Source organism: Macrobrachium rosenbergii, chromosome 14 (genome assembly GCF_040412425.1).
Source record: "Macrobrachium rosenbergii isolate ZJJX-2024 chromosome 14, ASM4041242v1, whole genome shotgun sequence".
Lineage (NCBI taxonomy): Eukaryota > Metazoa > Arthropoda > Malacostraca > Decapoda > Palaemonidae > Macrobrachium > Macrobrachium rosenbergii.
The window spans coordinates 27,180,817-27,202,815 of record NC_089754.1 but is presented as its reverse complement, the minus strand read 5'-3'; the positions used below and the strand labels follow the sequence as shown (position 1 = coordinate 27,202,815).

The window sequence follows — 21,999 nt, the reverse complement described above, 5'->3', positions numbered from 1 at the left end:
TAGTAGGTATCATACACAGTTTTAGTACTAAGAAGGCTATTTCTCTTCCAAACAATGGGATCGAGACACAAGGCTGCCTGAAATTTACTTACACCTAACTTTCCCTAATTCCTACTTACTGCATGGGAATAGCTCATGCAGTTTCACTAGGCAATATTAATTATTCATACACCAGACTTCATAATAGAAATATGGTTATACCAGTTTCTCGTAGATGGTGGTGAAGTGGTGAAGCAATGGGAAAAGATGAAATACAGTGGAAGAATACTAGCAGGCAGCAGATACTCATCAATTTTCAGACCTACAGTTTACATGGTTTGCTTGCGCACTGCAACTGTCGATACGGCTTCTTGAAAAACACGGGTATTGTCGGTTCACTAGTAAACAAGACGGGGAAGGAACAAAGGACAAAGTTTTGCTTGAGCACGACGTTAGCCTCTCTCTACTGGCTTTCGTGGGTCAGGTCAGGGCAAAAGCCATTTGTCCATATGTCCGTAGGTAACCCTGGGCATTCTGAAAAATTGACAGAGACATCGCTCAATGCATAGGACAGAGCAAAAGGAAGATTAAGGCCACCTTCACTAGAGGCGACTTGGTAAAACCCTCCCTGTGGGTTGGGCCCCCTGATGCTAACCTATCAGCTACTAAAAGCGGTTATTTTTAAAAACACAGCCTACTGCATTCCCTTGGCATCGACAGAGATGCCTTTCTGTCTTTGTTCGACTGATATTTTTAGGTTAGGTTAGGTTGGGTGGTCCAGTCAGGTAGGACCTGGCCCTAAGTTAGGTTAGGATGTAACCATATAATTATGTTTGCCAGATCTTTATGCTTTAGAATCTGTGTCGATGTAGTTAATTGGTGTTTACACTTGAATCATGCATTTTTCTGATGACTCATCTTTCATTTTATATATTTAGGAAAATTCCTCCTGGTCCAGTTCCCAACCCAAAAGCTCCAGTTTCCCACTGGGGTCCCCACAATTGTTACTTATATGGGATAGGGAAAAAAGTGTTTTGCCCAAATAATAGTAAAAATTGCACAAAACATAAAATAAATAATTACAAAAATATGTGGTTGATGTTTAGCAAGAAATGATTCTGTCACGTACACCTCTGGTCAAATGTACGTGCACACTTTTGTGCTCATTTAATACAGTAATGTACAAAGTAATTTCAGGTTTTACAGTTGCATTAGTGGTCATTGGTTAGCCATGCACATTGGATAGGAAGAGCATTTATTTTGTTTTTGTTTTTGGAGTTATCAAAGCCAAATGCATACAGGACATGTGCGCTTACATTCTTATTTTATAGGATGAGAGGGATATGAGGTTTATTTCTGTTATGGCCCCAAATACGTCATTTACAGGTCTTTCACCACTAGTTGCAGATTTGTGAACCAGTTATCTCATGGCATTTTTATTACAGTTTTTATAGCCTTTGACTGATTCTCCGGTGAAATTATGACTCGAGCTCATGTTTGTGGGAAGTTTGGTACTTTGCCCCAAGGTTGGTATGATATTGAGCATAAACTGCATTTTGAATCATAATCTCATATTACCCGTTCGAGATCATAGTAAGCATGTTTATTTGCTTTGAGATCATATTAAACAAGTTCATTTGCTGAGATCATATTAAGCAAGTTTATTTCCTTTGTTTCTCATCATCTGTACAACAATTTAAAACACGATGTCACGTGACAAAACACACACCAGGCCAATTGATAGGGTTTGGTGTACTGTAAGTCCCTTTGGCTGATAAAGGGAAAAAGGGGTTGTAACCGACAACGACACTCCAAGAAGAAATAAGAAATTTTATTTTTATGTGCACTCTGAAATGTATATTACAAAAGACACACAATAATGATGGTAAAAATGTAAAGCTTTATGAAAAGGAACAGTGTCATGGCGAAATGGCAAAGGTTACAAATGAACAGACATTGGAGCTTTCGCGTTGTAGCCACTGAAATAATATTACGCCATCATAATAGGACAGGAAATGTGGAGAGAGAGAGAGGCTTATGCTCAAGATGAACCTCGAATAAAATGCATGTGTATAAAAGGCGAGTGCAAGAATTACAGGGGCAAAATTTTTTATATACAGGGGAAGGTGTATTGTAGGATTTCGATAGAGGAAGTAAGTCGGAGATCATTGCAGGCTTAGAAAAGGAAGAGGGCGTGTTATCAAGGTTTAATAGTAAAATACTGTGAGAAGTTTGAGAATAAAATAAAAAATCCTTTCTTGGGGTACATGAGCACACAGTTGATAGCCATGCCAAGTGGAGGGGGTTGAGGATATGTGGATTAACAAGACGTGAGAGTGATTTACTAATGTAAAAGTAGGCTATGTACAAGAGTTGGATGTTATGTATCTAGGGGTATTTGATTTTTTTCAAAGGTGGGGTAATTATTGAGATCTAAGAAAGAACAGGCAGTGTAGGTACAAAAGTAGTTCGATAGGAAAAGGGGGTCTCGAGTATGAAGTGGTTGGTGTTGTCAGGCAAAAGAGAAAGATTGAATGTCAGTGAGCGATAGAAAAAGCAAGGCAAGAAGGCTAAATGGAGGCAAGAAAGATCAAGAAATGAATGTATGTATGGTGGAAAACAGAAGTGGTTGTGTTTATATATATATATATATATATATATATATATATATATATATATATATATATATATATATATATATATATATATATATATATATATATATATGTAATTGTATATGTATATATGTATATGTATGTGTATGTGTTATTGAAGGTTCAGGTTGTTGTGGTGTAAATGAATTTATCTGAACTTTAATTCGTGATAAGTTTTTTTTTTGTAGAATTTTCTTCCTTCGTTAGTTGAAGTTGACGGTAACTTCATCTCTAGGAATTTGGATGATTTCATTTAACAAATCAGGACTCAAAGCACTAAGTTCTCTTCCCTACACTAAAGCAATAAGCAGAGAACAGATTGAAGAACATTGTTTAAGTACTAACGCTAAACCAGTTTATGTGTTCAATGATAGAATTTTTGTCTAAATAAAATACTTTACTGTAGAAAGTCCCGCTTGCGTCAGTTCTTCATATTTAGACGATAAAGGCTTACTTACAACAAGAGGAAAAAAAAAACACCTTTATTGACCAAAAACGTTAAGTGACCCAAGGTCCAGCCAAACATTATTTTTAGAAATAATGATCAAGTTTGTATACCAGAAGCCACGGTAGTGATACACTGGATTTGGTTTCGTAAGCCTTGAGCATTTGAAACTAGCCTAAACAACTTCGCCGCTGAAAGGTCCTTCCTTTCAAAAGATACTTCCGTATTACTCTCCTAGTGTACTGGCCTCTTACTTCCGCATTACTCTCAAAATATATTGAACTCTTTCCAGTTAGGAGGCCCGCCCTTCGGTGAAATTCCCCGTAAACATCCACATATAACTTCTCTTAGGTTAATTGTGGAGAGATACACAAGGGTAACTGCTTTTATTTGTATTTATGGGGCGTTTTTCTCCTGCTGCTCCTAATTGTAATGACAAAATTTGAAGGTAGTATTTCACGACTACTTTGATCTCTCAATGGGTTTCTTGCACTACATTCTGCCACGCCAGGCCTACGATACACACTACACCAAGCGTCTTAGGCCTAAAGCGTGGAGGCTCTTAAAGGTGATAGGTTGAAGCGCGCTGTCCTGTTTTGCCGTTCTTTTTGTATTTACTTTCTTTGTGGTAATTGTGTTTTGTTTAATAATTGAGTTATTTCATTTTATAATAGATTTATTTCCCGCACAATTCGCTTATTACATTATGTATAGTTGTATGTGTATGTTTGCAGTAATATACATAGACCATACGCATATAAATTATAGGGAAACAGGACGTAGCGAATCTTTGAATTAATTGATTTGGGTATTTACAACTTGTTCAGGCTATAAATATCTCGCACTTTAACGGATAACTGTTTACTCATTTGCACTTAGGCTACTTGCGTTTTGTTTTTGTGTTGGCTTAGAGACTTTATTGGTTAACGACGATTTCAGTGTAATAGTAAGTCTAAGGATTATGAGAAAATAGAGGCGCCGTGAGCCTATTCATAAAGAGAGATACGGTTTTATTCTTTAACTACAGCGATCATATGTGATAGGTTTTTATTTGGAATATAATTTTTAGAAAATTAAGAAGTGACAGGCTGTCATATCAACTGAACCCGCTGTGGTACAGACAGAGCTAGAGAGAGAAAGAAAATAAAAACTAAAGCTTACCAAGCCTTAGATCATGTTAACAATATCACATCTTTAAAGACAAACTCTTTCTTCGCCCATCTTAGCCTAAACGAGGTCGGAAAAGGACATCTGTCTTAATTTCTAGCGATTTAATCTGCTTCAAACTGGAAAGTATTTCAAAGTTTCTTTAGTGGCACATTGGGTAGATACTTGTAAATAGGCCTATATTTAGAAAAGAGGCTTTAACACATTTTCAGTTTTGTTAAATCCTTAGGTTAATCAGTTTATTGGTAGAGAAATAATAAACAGTTGTTTTAGTTTATCACTATATTTTATTTTCGTTTATTTTCAGATCTGATGGAAGCGTTATGTTGATAATCAAGGTAAGTGAAACGAGATTTTCCGTTTGCAAATAGAATTCGCCCCTTTGTTTAGGCGCCACACGTTCCTCAGTATCTCATCTCGTGTTTTTTGTATTAACACAGTTTTTATGATTTAACCTAGTTTTAACACGGAATTTCTTGGAAAACGAAACTTTTCGGTAAACCAGACTCAAGTCAGTTATCACTTCTCGCAGTTTTAATTAAAGGGAAGGATGTTCTGTTGATCTATTTCAACCCATCTTCGCCTGGGAAAGGAAACCGTTGTTGAGAGACGTTTATTTATGGTCTTTTCGGGAAACTAGTGGATAATGATAAGATGGGCAAATAAGGAGAAAAAAACAGAAAATAAATAAAAGAAAAATGAATAAATAAATAATGTGAAGAGCAGCGTTTTAACAGAAATTTGTGGCCAAATAGTTATATTCTACGTCTAAAAAGGTTTCGTGAGTACTGTAGTTCATCATATTATCAAATGGCACCGCAAGGAGTGTTACGCTCCATTTTCCCCTCCCTGTGATGAATTTCATTTATCCTCTTGTTTCGTTGTGGTGAAAATTCGTGGGATGAAATTTCGATCTCATTCATGTAATTACGTAAATGTAATACTTGCTAATTCAACGATAAATTTAGTGGATTGCTGTTTTTGATATTACCTATTAAACGTTATGTGATGGATTGCATTATGTAAAGTTTGTGGTGAATGCTTTTACGTAGTGGATAGAAAATATTTGCATCTAAGGGTCAACGTTAAGAAAATATTTGCATCTAAGGGTCAACGTTAAGAAAATATTCGTATGTAAGGGTCACGTTATTTATCAAAGATAACCCACATCTGTAAATGTTGGAATATGAGAAGCCTTATGAAGCATTGAGCATAACTGCAAATAACACTCAATACTTAAAAGTTGTAAGGATTTTCTAAGGCTCAAACTAAGCATTAAATGCTGGCGTCATAAACTCTTTATTTCTTAGATTGGCAGAGGAAGTATATTCAGCTTTGTAAAATTGAAAAAAATGAGTATTCTACCAAACTCTTCTACCTTCGTAATGGTGACGATGCGCTGCTGTAATAGAATATCTAGGTTAGAAATTGCTCCCTGAGGAAATCATGGTAAAGCTTCTGACTTTCCTTTGCAATCTGTTGAATTATGTGACGTTAAGGAGAGAGGGGTTTAGACTTGTACATTTCTAAACTGGTGCGTGTCGCTGAGAAAGGATGGGAGGTAGAGAAAATGGAAAACAGGATCAGAATCGGCGCTAATGCAGTTATATTAATAATGTTAGTTTTTTTTAGTTCTGCTAAACATCAGGTGACTGTTAGGCGTCTTTTCGTGAGATAATTTCAGTAACCCCACAAGACCATATGACAGTTTATAGTCTGATATTCAGGGTTAAAATGTGTCCATGTATTTCTCGCACTTCATGTTCTACCTTTGTACAAATTCAGTTTAGTGTTGTCACATATTTGTTTTTGAATACCATTAGAATATGAGCTGCGTTACCTCAGTGAAATTCATTTCTGAGCTTCATTCATTAATAATGATACCGATGTACAGTAGTGTCTTCATCCTAGCATATAAAACCTCACCTGGGGTAGCAGTCATCTTTTATCTTCTTTCACGGACAATAAAGTCTCATGCATATTGTAATTTAACGTAGTGCTTTTCACTTTAATAAAAGAGTTAATGGTATTGTTCTGGATGTGAACCACATTCTACGAAAGTTCTTACACATCGCTTAAATGATTAAGCCTATGTCAATTTCGTAGTTAAAGGCATTGTATGCACGCGATTTCAGTCTCTCTTGGTGGAATATTTCTTCCTCAGAAGATTACTGGTTTTGTTGGCATCTTTTCTTTTACAAATGTAAGTTATTAAATTGGCACCAAACACACACTCTATGCTTGCCATTTCTTGAACTTATGTCTTGTAGCACGTCACTTTCTTCTGCATTTTGGGTGCCTTTCGTTTAAGTGAGAGGGCTCTCGGTCTCTTGATCATCTCTCGTGGTCTTTCATTCATAACTCAAGGAGAGTTTTTCGTCAAATAAGCAAATGAAACTAACGAAAGCTCTTGTTCAGCAAAGGTATTTTTGTTGCCGATTTTCTGTAAATAATCATGACAATGAGTGATAATGAACGACCTGTGAAAGCTCATTCAATATTTTTCGTTTCTGAGTGTTCAGGGTCTAAATTCTCCCACGTTCCTTTCTGTCACGGTCATTTCTTGTGGGACTATTTATTTCCCACTGTTAGCGGCCGTAGCTTTCCATATTAAACTCAGACGCAAAAGCAGAGTCCCTCCAGAGTTTTGTTGGAAGCTTTTACGTCTCTGATATCTATATCAGAATCAAACTAGCTCTTCCTTTCTGGTTCAATTCCCCGGCCGGCTGGTGAAGAGTTAGAGGAATTTATTTCTGGTGATAGAAATGAATTTCTCGCAATAATGTGGTTCGGATTCCACAATAAACTGTAGGTCCCGTTGCTAAGTAACCAGTTGGTTCTTAGCCACGTAAAATAAGTAATCCTTCGGGCCAGCCCTAGGGGAGCTGTTAATCAGCTCAGTGGTCTGGTAAAACTAAGGTATACTTTTTTTTTCTTCCTTTCTGGCATAAATTTCACTTATCCTTCCTAAATGTAGCTTTTTTGAGAAGATTTTCATTGATTTTCCAGCAACGACGTACCTTTGTTTAAGAGCAGAAATTGGCATGCTTCCCCAGCGTTAGGGTTTTTATCTTTAGGCTTACAATACTTTTGGCGGTCACGTAAGGTTCATTTTTGCATATATGTACCATTTTCGATCTGAGAGATAGAGGAAGGTCTTTCACAGCGAATCCTGTATAGCGTACTCTGAGAATGGTTTCGGTAGAGAATCAAATCCACAGTTATGTATGGGTACATATATTTAAAAATAAATCACTACAGAGAGTTTTGGGGAGTCTGTTCGATTCCCCTTTTCAATCCATACATGACTTGGGATTTGCTTCTACATTACAAGAGTTTCAGTACTTGCTTCTGATAGTGTGATATCAATACATCTTGTCTGTGGTAGCCAGTGTTTTTATTAATTGGTTATGCTTAGCAGCTTCCACTGACAAAAGCAGTTATACTTATGCAGAAAACACACAGGAGCCTGAAAATGTAATGCCGGGGTTTTTTTTTTTACTGTGAGTTTTGTTTTGTTAAAACTTTATACCAAACGAAATCAGCTGCACCATTTTAATTAGGGATATTTCACTGTAGATGTTATATGTCCATTGCAATTATATTTATTTATGAATGACCGAAGATTTTTTGCACACAATGATTAGGTGACACGCAGATGGCAAAAAACCCCATTGTTCACTTAAGCCTTTTACAAACAATGGGTGGTCAGCAAGGGTACAAGTTACGAACTCTCTCTCTCTCTCTCTCTCTCTCTCTCTCTCTCTCTCTCTCTCTCTCTCTCTCTCTCTCTCTCTCTCTCTCTCTCACTTACGAATTGTGAAAGATGTATTGGGAATACAATAAGTGCAATTATATACAGTTTAGATACGTTATGGCCTATAGCTCGTAAGAGGTTAAATAAGTTCTTGGCGAGTCCTGATTATTACAGTCATTTTCATATGAACTGCATGTCGCCATGTACGTTTAGTAAGTATATTTATGTATGTATGTATATATATATATATATATATATATATATATATATATATATTATGTAGGCTATATATGCAGTTCTCGGCTCACATTTGTTATGTCTGTGGTTCGCTCCTGATCTGCCTCCATCTTGTCCACCGAGCTGTAAATGGTTACCAGTGTCTGCTGGGGTCAGGAAAAAAGGATTGAGGATTGGCAATCTCATCCCTAAAAGTGTTCTAAGAAACTGAATATTTTTATTTTTATATTCATTATTACATGCTAAGTCACAACCTAGTTGGAAATTAGCATGCTAGAAGGCCAAGAGCATTAATTTGAAAGCCGAATATTAACGTGGAAATAACACAGAAGTAAGAGTAATCAGTAAGATATAGGATAAATAAAACAGATATGATGAAACAACCCAACTTTCAAGAATTAATTTGATGTTTAACACATTAGTTAAGTGGATAAAGTCACTGTCGTTCATGTATCAACCCAAAGTGGCTTAGGTTCGAATCCTGGTCAGGGTGGACATGCCTCTTTTCAAATGAATAGCCTAATTCCCTTTGAGAATGAGTGTAAGTTATTCCTAAGGTAAAGCAAAGTTGATATATTCGATGTGTGTTATATATATATTTATATATATATATATATATATATATATATATATATATATATATATATATATATATATATATATGAAATAATAAACACACAATCATGTGTGGAACAGAAATAAATTTCTGACTCTCATCAGGATCAACCCAGGTCTTTCAATTGAAGGCAAGGCCATACAAGTCATAAAAGCCCACTAGCTTTTTGACAAGTCATAAAAGAGTGCGCTCAGGTTCCAAGTAATAAAAGAGGCGCCTTTTCCAACTACTTTTATGACTTGTATGGCCTAGTGGGCAGCGCCCTTGCCTTTCAACTGAAAGACCTGAGTTCGATCCTGATGTGAGTCTGAAATCAGAAATTATATATATATATATATATATATATATATATATATATATATATATATATATATATTGTGTGTGTGTGTGTGTGTGTGTGTGTGTGTGTGTATGAGTAAATTTAATGGGTGAGAGAAGAAATGGCTCACAGATTATGTAAAGCTAGGAAGGTTGCATTTTATTTTCAGAAGATTTCAGACTTTTGAAAGAGAAGTGGATTTTGGCAGCGAAAGTTATAATGGATTGGAGGATTGCTAAGGTAACTTTCATTTTTTAAAGTGAAGCGTTAATGTTGGCAGATAATGAAAGTGAAAAATGCTGAAGCTTTAGAGTGAATTGTTAGCGCATTATATCTTTACTGAGAGGAACTGGAATGATGGGAAATGTGGAGATGCGAAGGACTGGTATCAAGGTTAACCTAAGCATAAAAGGGACAAGAGTGTACTGAAGTTTAAGTATACCTTAGTTTAACCAGACCACTGAGTTGATTAACAACTCTCCTAGGGCTGGCCCGAAGTGTTAGATTTATTTTACGTGGCTAAGAACCAATTGGTTACCTAGCAACGGGACCTAGAGCTTATTGTGGAATCCGAACCACATTATAGCGAGAAATGAATTTCTATCACCAGAAATAAATTCCTCTTATTCTTCATTGGCCGGTCGGAGATTCGAACTCGCGGCGCCAGCAGAGTGCTAGCTGGGAACGGAACCCACCCGTCCAACGAGGAACTGCAAGGTGGTTTGATCATGTACATAGGAATCCGATAGGATAGTTAAAAAGTCTGCAAAATTTGGAGGTGGTGCAAATAAGGAGGAGAGGTAGACTTGAAAAGTATTCATTGATGAAGTGGAAGAGGTCTTGCAGTGGAAAACCCTTAATATCCCGGAAGGGATAGATTATATGCATAGTAATTGCAAATGGTTCGGAGCTTCGATGCGCTGCTTATGAGTCTTATGTCTAGACTATGGAGTGCCTAATTGTATGGAGGTTTTTTGCCCAGGGACTGATAATGAATTCATGGATTGAAAGATTAATCTGTCATTGACTACTCTGATATTTTTTTCTCAGAAGCCATCGCCTGTTGTGAGAAACAGCCTGGTGTTGAATAGATAGATAGACGGATCAAATAATTTCTTTATCAAGGATGAAATCCAGTGCATAATTGTTCCCTATCATTAGTAGCTTCATAGACCTACAGTGAATGCTCATCAACAGCATTCTATTCCCCAACGACACTTTGAACCCTCATCTCTTTCTTAAATGATTTCCCATGTTTTTATTTTTTTTTGGTGGGGGGATATTGAGGGCCTCCATCTAGCTAGCACCTTTAATATATTTATTTATTTTTGTATCACTTGCATGCTTCTCAAGAATTCGGTAGTTGGGAACGCCCAATGACCTATCCTTTCAATTTTGCTCCCTGCGTAACTGGTTGAAGCATCGGTGGTTCATTTATGTTGGAAATAGTCCATCTCGGGTGTTGTGTTTAATTGTCTTCAGGGACAGTAACCATATAATCATTGTTTTCAAACTGGGGTGTCATAGCCTCTCTGCTATTGAATTTCAACGTCTTGGGTTTGAAGCCCTTGCACGAGGTATCCTTCGAGGACATTTTCTCCTAATTCTCTATCGGTTTGGTGTTCTTGGTTTTATGGTAAATTATGCATAGAGTTTCATAAAATATTTAGCTTAGGTGTGAGGTTTTTTTATTGATATTTATGTATTATGCAGTATAGTGCGTTTATTGATTGCTGTCATTATAAATTGTAACGATCTTCATTTTTTCACATGGTTCAGGTGTGTGGAAATAAAGCGTGCTATGCAAGTTCATGCATTCCATTTATACACAAACTCCATTTATAACAGTATCCCACACCCAGTTATATATATTCACTATTATTAGTATTAATTGCATAAATCGTGTTATTCTGAAAGAGCCAGCATTTATGCGGAACGGACTTTAAAGGGCAATGATCACAGTGTTAACTTTGCAGCAACCGCAGAAACTCAGTGGTCGAGATCACTCGCACAAACGAGAAGGAACAGGCTCCCGATAAAGTGGAAACGTAAATGCTTCTTTCGTCTGTTGAAGAGCAACTGAAAAATAAGATTGCATGCTATTATTGTGTAAGGAGCAAAGTTCACCGAAGCATCTTGAGAACAAGGTAAAGAAGAAATTCACTCTATGAAACTGAAGGGGAAATAGTATATTGCAATGAAATGTTGCCGCACACGATGAGAGAGGAAGAGAAAGAGAGATCTTGTGGTCGCTGGTTCTATCCAGTTGCAACCAGATATCTTTCTCGCGTGTATATCAACGGCAGTTTTAAAGCTTAGTAGCCTATCTAACTTCCACATCTGGGTATCCTTTTTTAGAATGGAGCTTTAAATTTGAAACTATTTTGTCCCTTCTCTACACACACACATACACACACACATATATGTATGTGTGTGTGTGTGTGATCAACACAGTCAAGTTTATAACAGAAATAAATTTCTGACTTACATTGGGATCGAACCCCGGTCTTTTAGCTCACCAGTGTGAGTCAGTTGATAGTGCCCTTGCCTTTCAACTGAAAGACCTGGGTTCGATCCCGATGAGCTAATATATATATATATATATATATATATATATATATATATATATATATATATATATATATATATATATATATATATATATACATACACACACACACACACACACCCTTTTGTACTTGGTGATGTATCACGTTGGTTTGTCAAATATCTGATTCTTAACAGGTCATGGGGGCTTATGTTCTAACAGCGCCTGGCGTTTCTTAGAGGTCACCCACCCGGACGACGAACTCTATAACGATTTACGGTTAGTGGAGATGAAGTAAAAGGACGGAGAAGAGACTTTCAGAGTGAAGCAGAAGAAGAAAAGAAACAGTCGCCAAACGGTATGACCGATTTCCATCGTAAATGTGGGAAAAAATAGAGTGACAGGATGTACAACGCCGCGTGAGCAGGCAACGGACTCTTTCTCTGACTTCTTGGGACCATAGGCTTTAAGTCGAAAAGAAACAAATGAGTGGCGTCACAGCAGACGGCAAGAGAATCGACAAAATTAAAGGAGAGGTCATTGATTAGCTGAATTGCCTTCTATTCAGTGGCTTGGGCTGCTGTTTGGCTTTTGTTTTTGAGGGCTTTGTGGGTTGGGGTCCGCTGCCTTGAGGCTGATGTGATGGGTCACTGTATATTATAGTGTTGTGGGCTAGTATGTACATATATATATATATATATATATATATATATATATATATATATATATATATATATATATATATATATATATATATATATATATATATATATATATAACCTATATATCATATGTAATAAATATATATAATATATATATATATATATATATAACAGTCATATGTATAATATATATATATATACAGTATATATATAATATATATATATATATATATATATATATATATATATATATATATATATATATATATATATATATATATATATGTATATATATATATACAGTACATATGAATGTCTTTTACTGTAATACCACAGTATAATATGAAGATTAAAAAAGGCCCACAAAACACTATTTGAACGTTGCAACCATGTATTTCAAGCACTTCTTTCTGTGGCCCTGTTCACTTGTAAAAAAAAAAAAAAAAAGGCGGGGGCATAGGAGGAATTGCTCGAAAATATATGGTTGAAACATTCAAATAGTGCTTTATAGGCCTTTTATCTATATATATATATATATATATATATATATATATATATATATATATATATATATATAAATTATATATATATATATGTTTTATATATAAAATTATGTGTGTGTTTTTCACAGATATATATATATATATATATATATATATATATATATATATATATATATATATATATATATATATATATATATATATATATATATATATATATTTTTATTTCAACTGATTTCGTTACATATGCCCTTTTCGATTTCTTGCTCACATTTTGAGTTTCATGTATAAATATTTTAAGAATTTATAGAGACGCGTTGTTTATGAATCATACTTCAACAAGCTTATTTTTGTATCCATCGCCTCATTTCATATGACTTTTTAATTCGCCATAGGGAAGTAGTGCCATCAGTGCACCTCACGCGGTGCACTGTAGGGATTAAGGTTCACTGCCGCGTCCCTTCGGCCCCTAGCTGCATCTCCTTTCATTCCTTTTCCCGCACCTTCATTCATTTTATCTTTCTTGCACCTCACTTCCCTCCCTCTCCGTACTGTTGCACCTTCAAAACTTCCATTACTCTCAATTTCCCTCTCAGCGCTGAATGACTTCACAGGTCCCAGTGCTTGGCCTTTGGCCTAAATTTTATATTCCGTTTCCAATTCCAATTCCATGCTGTCTTGGATCAGACTGGTCGCTAGATAGCGTTACACCCCTACTCTGTATTCAGATCTAGTGCGACCTTGTGTAATTAATTAGTTTTAAGGCAGGCATCCCTCGCCATATGCCAGCCTGATTTAGCAGCTCAGGCACCGGACGTTTAAATTAATTATGGCCCTAGGGCGACTTCCGACTGAGGCCACGAAACTTTCCTTATCCTTTCCTGTAGAATCTGATATTGACTAGCCTTTGTGCAGAAGGTGAATCCTACAATGCAGCTCTAAGTTTAAGGTCAGCGTGTTCTTGTGCTGGTTACCAACAGCCATCTATCTATCTATCTCTCTATCTACATATATATATATATATATATATATATATATATATATATATATATATATATATATATATGTATATATAATATATATATATACATGCATATAAATAGAACATTATATGTACAATATTATATATATATATATATATATATATATATATATATATATATATATATATATATATATATATATAATATGTATGTATATAAATATATGTGTATAGAAAGAGAGGCTATGTTAACAACATGTGGGTAACAAAGGTTGAAGAGATGAGGCTAGAATTAACTGTAACATGTAGAATAAGTGACAAACGAGTTGAAGAGATGAAGTTAAAGAAAAATCAAAATACTGTATTCCCTTGAAAAAATTGTTATTATATGTCCTTTTTGCATCTGAATTTGTTCATTTGTTTTCATAATTAGAATACATAAGAACAGTTCATTATATAACAACTGCTCATTATTCTGATAAACAAAATTGTAAATGAGTTGAGACGGTCAATGCTCACTTTGAAAGTAATTGTTATATTTACCCTATGAGAAATTTGGTGTAATTGATATTGTGAAAATATTTATGGGAGTAAAAATCGAATTGCTGTAAAATAATGTATAATAGCATATTCATTACAGGACTGTGATCTCTAAAATAATTGAAATTTATTTTCAGCTGGATTAAACAGTGAAGTCAATAAATTAGGTAGTTCAGTTCCAGCGAAAACAGTATTTAATTTAAAATTAGGCGATTAGAGTTAAAACTGGACGAACTTTAAGTGCTTCTCGGAAATAACTTTTAAAAAAGCCTTTGAAACCAGTGATAGCTTTAAAAAGTTGGCTTAAAAACGTTTAGCATTTTCTTCTGTCTGCCGGGAGACGATTCGGAAACAGAGACCAATTATTATATTGAAAGATTTCGCGCCCGTATCGGCGGAAGTTTTCGGAACAAATAAAGAATCCCGATGTCTCGTGTTAACGTCTTCGGCGCGAGTCTGACTGACCTCCTGTCGGCGAAGAAAAGAGCGATTCTGGTAAAAGTTTATTTCTGACTTTGAAAATAATAATAAGACGTATCGTGAAAGTATTTTTACGTTCCATCCGTAGCAGTATAATTTTTCAAATATTGGGGCAACGTTGTCTTGTTTTTGGCCTCTCCAGTGGCAATCTTTGCGGTAAAATTTTCTCTTTTCTCTGCTTTTCCATTTGTTTATAATTAATCGCATCCACAAATGGCAAACGTTAGTTTTAAATCCTCAGTAACAACGACTCTACTACCGTGATAGCAGATACTAGATTAAGAGAGAGAGAGAGAGAGAGAGAGAGAGAGAGAGAGAGAGAGAGAGAGAGAGAGAGAGAGAGAGGCTAGGTAACAACATGTGGTTAGCGATAGAGGTTAAAGAAATAGTGGAGAGATAAAAACTTAAGTTACTTAGAATAGGTGGAGAGAGAGAGAGAGAGAGAGAGAGAGAGTCAGTGCATTCAGGTTAAAGCCTAAATCAAAATACTGAGAGAGAGAGAGAGAGAGAGAGAGAGAGAGAGAGAGAGAGAGAGAGAGAGAGGTAACAACATGTGGTTAGCGATAGAGGTTAAAGAAATAGTGGAGAGATAAAAACTTCAGTTACTTAGAATAGGTGGAGAGAGAGAGAGAGTCAGTGCATTCAGGTTAAAGCCTAAATCAAAATACAATACTGAGAGAGAGAGAGAGAGAGAGAGAGAGAGAGAGAGAGAGAGAGAGAGAGAGAGAGAATATTGGGATTACTTTACATAAGTATATGTTGATGATGTCTTGATATCCAAGAATGATACACGATTTAATTGGGAGCTAAAGATATTGTTCTCTCTGTCTCTCACTCTCCTCCAAATGGGGAGAGGTGAGTCAGCGGGGCATCATCAAATCCCGGGCTAGCGCATTCCCCTCCTCTTCTCTTGCTCCGTAGAGGGGTAGTGCCGTCAGTGCACCTCACGCGGTGCACTGTAGGCATTACTTAGTGTTCTTTGCAGCTTCCCTTCGGCCCCTAGCTGCAACCCCTTTCATTCCTTTTACTCTACCCCCACCATATTCTCTTTCTTCCATCTTACTTTCCGCCGTCTCCTAACAATTGTCTTACAGTGCAACTGCGAGGTCTTTCCTCCTGTCACACCTTTCAAACCTTTTTGTTCTTAATTTTTCTTTCAGCGCTGTGTGACCTGATAGGTCCCAGCGCTTAGCCTCTGGCCTGAATCACATATTTCATTCTATACTTCTTTTTCTGTAGCTACGGCCATACTACTATTCAATTACACATGAGATGAATAACAGAAAAGGAAACTGTTTCAGGCAGTGTATATATATATATATATATATATATATATATATATATATATATATATATATATATATATATATATATATATATATATATATATATATATATATATATACACACACACACACACACACACACACACACACACTCCCTGCCTGAAACAGTTTCCTTTTTGTTATTCATCTCGTGGATGTATACACACGTGTATATTTACTACATGTTTTTCGATTCACTACTCCTCGGCTGTATAAAGATTTTTTCATGGCAGATCATAATTGTCTGACATTTTCTACCAGCATCCAGGAATGTGAGGCTTGAAAAGACAGTTTTCTTTCGGTGGTAAAGCCTCATGGACAGCAAAGGTTTTACACTATCGATTGCTTCAAAGCAGAGCAGCAAAAGGACCAGTAGTGTGGACATTTGTTAGATATTCTCCCTCGCTCACGCTTTATTGAACGGCAGTTGGCAATCTCACTCTGAGAATATTATTAAGTCCATAGAATTTTACCCTTATTTTAGGTAAATCTATCTATAAAATTTCCAGAAATCTGGTTGAATATTCACTTTCTTATTTTCAGATCAAATTTAATTTTCTTAGAATATATTTCGAGTTAGCGGTGAGCTTTTATGAACGTTAAAGGAATCAGCAAATGAGGGACGGAGATTCATAAGTACAAAAATAAGCTGATCACTGGACAAAGATTGTGGGAACATATGACAAATGACGAGCTGTGTCTGTGTGCTTCTGTATTTATGACCTCAGTTTCCATGGTACTGAGGGTTGCATAGGCAAGTAATCAAAGAGCATGAATATAGAATAAGAACCCTAATTGTCTGTTTAAGGTCTCACCTTACGGGCTGCACACAACATAAACGAATGCCGATCTAGAGAACATAATGAAACTTGACTTAGGATATACATAGCAACCTTCCAGTGTCTGAGGTGAATTCTGGCTGCATTTCAGAATCGGCAGCTAGAAATGAGCGTTGATTGCCCTGGCTGGAGGGGAGGACTTACCCTAGCAAGTCAGGATATTCAGAGCAGTGATGCCAGTGCACAAACAAAAAGGTGTGACAAACGAGGATAAATGAGATTGGTAGGACGTTTTCTCTCTCGACTATTTTCTGTGTTTAATGGAAAAGAAAGCAGTTGCTAAGGCGACACTTTGCCGTTGTGACAAAGGATTTAATTTTCCCCGCCTTCTTAATCCCTGTCACCTTGCTTGATAGTTGTGTATCTCCCTAAGTTAGGAAATGAAAAGGTCTTGCCATCCAGGTACACAGGTGGCCGGGGACGAGGGGTCTGGAATGAAATTACTGAGCAAGGAATAAGAGAGTAGAAAAGAGATGTAAGGAACGGATTGGGGAAAAATGGAATGAAAGTGGGAAAAATTGGGGCCGTGATGGAGGACTCGCCCCGTCTTCTCGACCGCCCCCACCCTCCCATAAAAAAAAAAAAATGAAGGTGACGGGCGAGATGGTAGTACTTTTTCAACTGTATACTAATATAATTTTTTATAACAATGGAGTTGTCACGTTTCTTTATGTACTATGTCTTAGCATTTGGAAATTTTTTTTATCAGCCTAGCCACTAAATAATTATTCTTATCATCATTAACGCCTTTAATTCTAGGTTGACCGTATTCCAGTTGCATAAACATAACAAAACCATTGAAACCCAAATAAAATACAAATGGAGAAGCACTCAAGGATGAGCTATGTAAGAATTAAAAAAAAAAAAAAAAGAATGAAACCACTACCATGAATATATAACTAGGTAAAGAGGGACAAAGAAAGTGTAACATAACTGAATTCAAGAACGCGAGATCCGCAGTTCGTGACGTTCAAATGACAATGATAAAGATGACAGTTCGAGGGGAAGAGAGAGAGAGGGTAATGAGCTTTCTCTGAAGTTTCATGTGAGCACCCCAAACAGCAACCGGCATCAAGATAAGGCTAACTAGCAATAATGGCAGATAGCCAGGACTAGCTATTGCATTGCAGAGGAAATGGAATCCTTAATGGCAACTCGCAAAGTTGAATAAAGAAGCAGAAAAGGATAAATTACTGCACTGTGCTCGAGCGTGGAAGGGAAGAGAGACTGAAACGAGAAATTATAAGGCATTATCCAAGCATTCTAAGAACAAAATGTGACATGTTATTCGTGCAGATATCCTTCAGATAAAACAGGATAATTTTCAGAAATGTTATGACGTATGCAAGGAACTAATAACAGTAATAATAAGTGACTTGCAATAAAGAAGCAAAGATTGAAACTTTCTAACACAAAAAGCATTGTAGTATATTGAAAGAGAGAGAGAGAGAGAGAGAGAGAGAGAGAGAGAGAGAGAGAGAGAGAGAGAGAGAGAGAGAAGAGAAGGAAAAATCACAGGGCAAATCAAGTTAATATTTTACGATACAAATTAAATTTCTCGACCCTTTTCCGTTACTGGTCGTTAATGTTTTATCTTTGACCTTTTGTGTAATTCAGCAAAATACGACTCAGTTGACTCTAGTGAAGGTAGCTCTAGCAAAGGACAACATATTTATCAAGACCGAACACTTATGACGTGGACTCAAAGGGCGTGGCAATTCAAGAAGTATAACAGGGGTATCTTGCTCTTTGTCTTCTACGGATGACAAGGGTTGATGGGAACCATTTGTCATTTTAAATACCCGCCATCTAGGGAGATCTATACACAATGGTCTGATTAACAAGGAAATTGAGGGCCTGAGATCCTGCTCTGGTGGTTGCCAGAAATCTGTCAATCAGTCAGCCACAAGAGATTTATGGCTGTTGCCAGGGATGACAGCTGATGAAAGTTTGTGGAGGACACTAACCATTTTCAAAACAAAAACCAATATCTGAATTTCAAGCACTATGCACAAGTAGAACACCCGATTTTATGTAACTCCAAGGGTGGAACTTGTCAAATTAAGACAAAATACTTGAGCTTGGTGAGCAGCAAGGGTTATGTTATATATTATGTAAGATTTTCTTGGAAGAGGATTGGATAGTTGACTGCAGGCTCACAATCACCATAGACTTTCCAGAGGACATTGATGCAACTAATTGAGATGCATTCAACAGTAAGCAAATATAGGTCTAGGATTCTCAATGGGTTGATGCCCTTTTGGGGAAGCCCTGAACACTCCCTGGAGTTAGGAGACTCGAGGACAATTACCTATTGATGTCAGGAAATGCAAAAAAATCATATCAAAGACTTATTTTGCCTGGTAAAGTGTAACAAGAGCTCAGAAGGTTAAAGATTCAAAAGAGGAAGTAAAACCATAATCTGTTGTAAAGGTTTCTAGTTTCTTGTGTTTGTCCAAGAATTTTCTGGCTCAAGTGCCAATCATTGGTAAGTCTACAGAGTGGTCTTGAGAACCTGACAGGTGGCACTGGGCCATACAAAGGAGACATTGTTATTTCCGTTAGATTTGGCAGAAGGCATCGTATCCAGTTCCGTGCAGTGCACAGGGCTTCTGAAGTCTTCCCTGTGCTTATCTTCCACACATCTTCAACAACCTAAAGCATTTCATCTCATAGTTCTCATCTATACAGGGCTGGGTCTTCCAGCTATTCTTGTTCTCACAGGCACCTGCTGACAATGTCACTCAGTTTTCCTTGGGATGGTGTGAAAGACATGACCACGCCATCTCTGTTTTCAGCTCTGGGTGCCTGGCAGATGGCCTTTGTTAAAACCAATAGGCCGTAGTCAGCTAGGAACTGGCTATACTTTAGTGTATGTAGTCAATTAATCCTCCACGTATTTTGCCACGTTAATGGATAGCTGAGAATGCCTTGCCTTATTCTCGCTAAGCTCACAATATTACCAGTAAAGTAATTGGTTTAAAGTAAGGTGTTGACAGGACTACGGAATAGTAATGTAATCAAATTTTTCTGATGATAATCACGATTGTCAGACCATATGTCCTGATTTGGCAACGAGACTCTGCAAGATTATGCAATCTGGAAGAATGAACAGAGGTTATTACATTCTTTGTGACTGAGCATTTTTCAAAAAAGTAGCCACATTAACCTGCCCCTGTTTAGTTGGTCATAGTCCTAAATCTGCAACAATGTTTGAGTACACAAGTGAGCTATGTAAACCACTGTCAACAAACATGCACATGCTCATTTTCTTCTTTCTGCTCTACTAGAAGAAAGTTTAGCTATTAACTGCTTGTGTTGTAGAAGGTCTTTACACTTGTTCTAAATATCTAGTATTACTAGAGGATCTTGTTTGTGTTGATGCTGAAGTTGTGAGAGGTCATCGTGTGGTGACATTAATACTGGTGTGATTTGGGAGTGAATTCATCCAACAAAGATTGAAATAAGTATAAGTTCACTGTGCTTTGTAGGTGGCGTAATTTGGTTATACCTCATTGCTATGATCCACTTAACAAAAGCAAAATCGAGAAGGACTTTTTACTAAGAGCTATGTACCACATCAGGCAACTAGATTGAGTGACACTTTTAACGCTGAGTTTGAAGACAAGTGATTGAGAGCATGGGGTACCTTTGGAAGGCGTGACAAATTCAAAGGACTGGATGGATATGTAAGATGGCCCTTCGATGGGTGTGGTGAGAGGCCCTGATATCTTTTACTTTGCTTGTGAGGACTGCATTCAAGGATCTGGTATAATTTCTTCAGACCACTCTTGATCTCCTGTATTTATCAGATTTATAGTATTAATATACTAAGATATATCGTAGTAGCATTTAACAAATGAAATCTCCTTCCATCACAGGACCAGAAATTTTCTTGATAGCCATTTGCTACTGCTGTGCTAAACAGTTTCATTAGAGGGTGGAGGACTGTAAGTTGGCAAAATTATGCCTTGGGCGTGCGAGGGCCTCAGTTGGCACATTAGATAAAACGACAGACTGCCATCATCAGTTTAATGCTCCTGAGGGAGTTGAGTTCAGTTACATCTTCATAGATTTTGTTTATGATATTTAAGCTGTAGGTTATTTCAAGGGTAGATCCTTTCAGCCAGCCAAGTACCTGAGCAAATTTAAGGATACCAGTGATGCCTGTATCCTGAATCAAAGCCCATAAACTGCTCCAAAAGATCAGCCACTCGTGTACCTTGGCATTGAAGGTAGTAGGAACCATGAGCGTCATCTTCAAGGACAGTTCTTCCAGATGTGGAGGATCCCTACAGGCACTCAAACTACTGAGGGAGCCCAAGATCTGGTGGGTAGCCTTGTCTGTTGCATGTGTTCTGCAGCTACATAATACAGCTCTTGCATCAAGGAAGGGTAGTAGCATAAATTGCCTGCATTGCTAGTTTACAGTAACTTCAAGACTTGGTCTTCGGTCGTGAATTTGTATGAGTAACTGCTTGAGCCAGTTATATTGTTTATACCAGGTTTTCTCCAAAGTGGAGAGTGTCACACTGGTGGTTGTCCCAGCCGAGTGTTCAGGCTTTTGTCCAAAACAAGAACCAAAAATCTATTTGTATTCCAGTTTTTCAAGCATTTTTTGGCTGTACTCACCTCAACATTGGTATGAGTTTCCTTCGTAGATCTAGTGTAGCCTAGATAATGACCATAGATGTCAGTGACTACAATAAATAGTCAGCATTAAAGTTTTTTTAATCCATTCAAGATTTTAGCCTGAAAGATAAAAAGTACTGGAAATTTCAAGTGATTCCAGAGTTATAGATGCCTTTTGTGCATTTCCTCTTGACAAAAATAAAAGGAAGACTGTGCCAGAAAAGAAAAATTAAAAGTGGAAAGTCATGGGTATCTGGATGGAAGTGGAGAAGTTGCCTCATTGAGGAAAGAAGGAGACCTCAGCCGCAAGAGAG

The 21,999-nt window shown here is 36.8% G+C and overlaps 1 protein-coding gene across 3 annotated transcripts in view; it reads left to right on the top strand.

Annotated features, from left to right (window-relative positions):
* Positions 1–21,999, top strand: part of LOC136845831 (steroid hormone receptor ERR2-like) — a 345,697-nt gene that overhangs the window by 53,964 nt on the left and 269,734 nt on the right. For all 3 annotated transcript variants that reach the window (XM_067116218.1, XM_067116221.1, XM_067116222.1), the window contains exon 2: positions 4,553–4,583. In XM_067116218.1, coding sequence (XP_066972319.1) covers positions 4,553–4,583 — 31 coding nt within the window. The remainder of the gene's footprint in view (positions 1–4,552; positions 4,584–21,999) is intronic.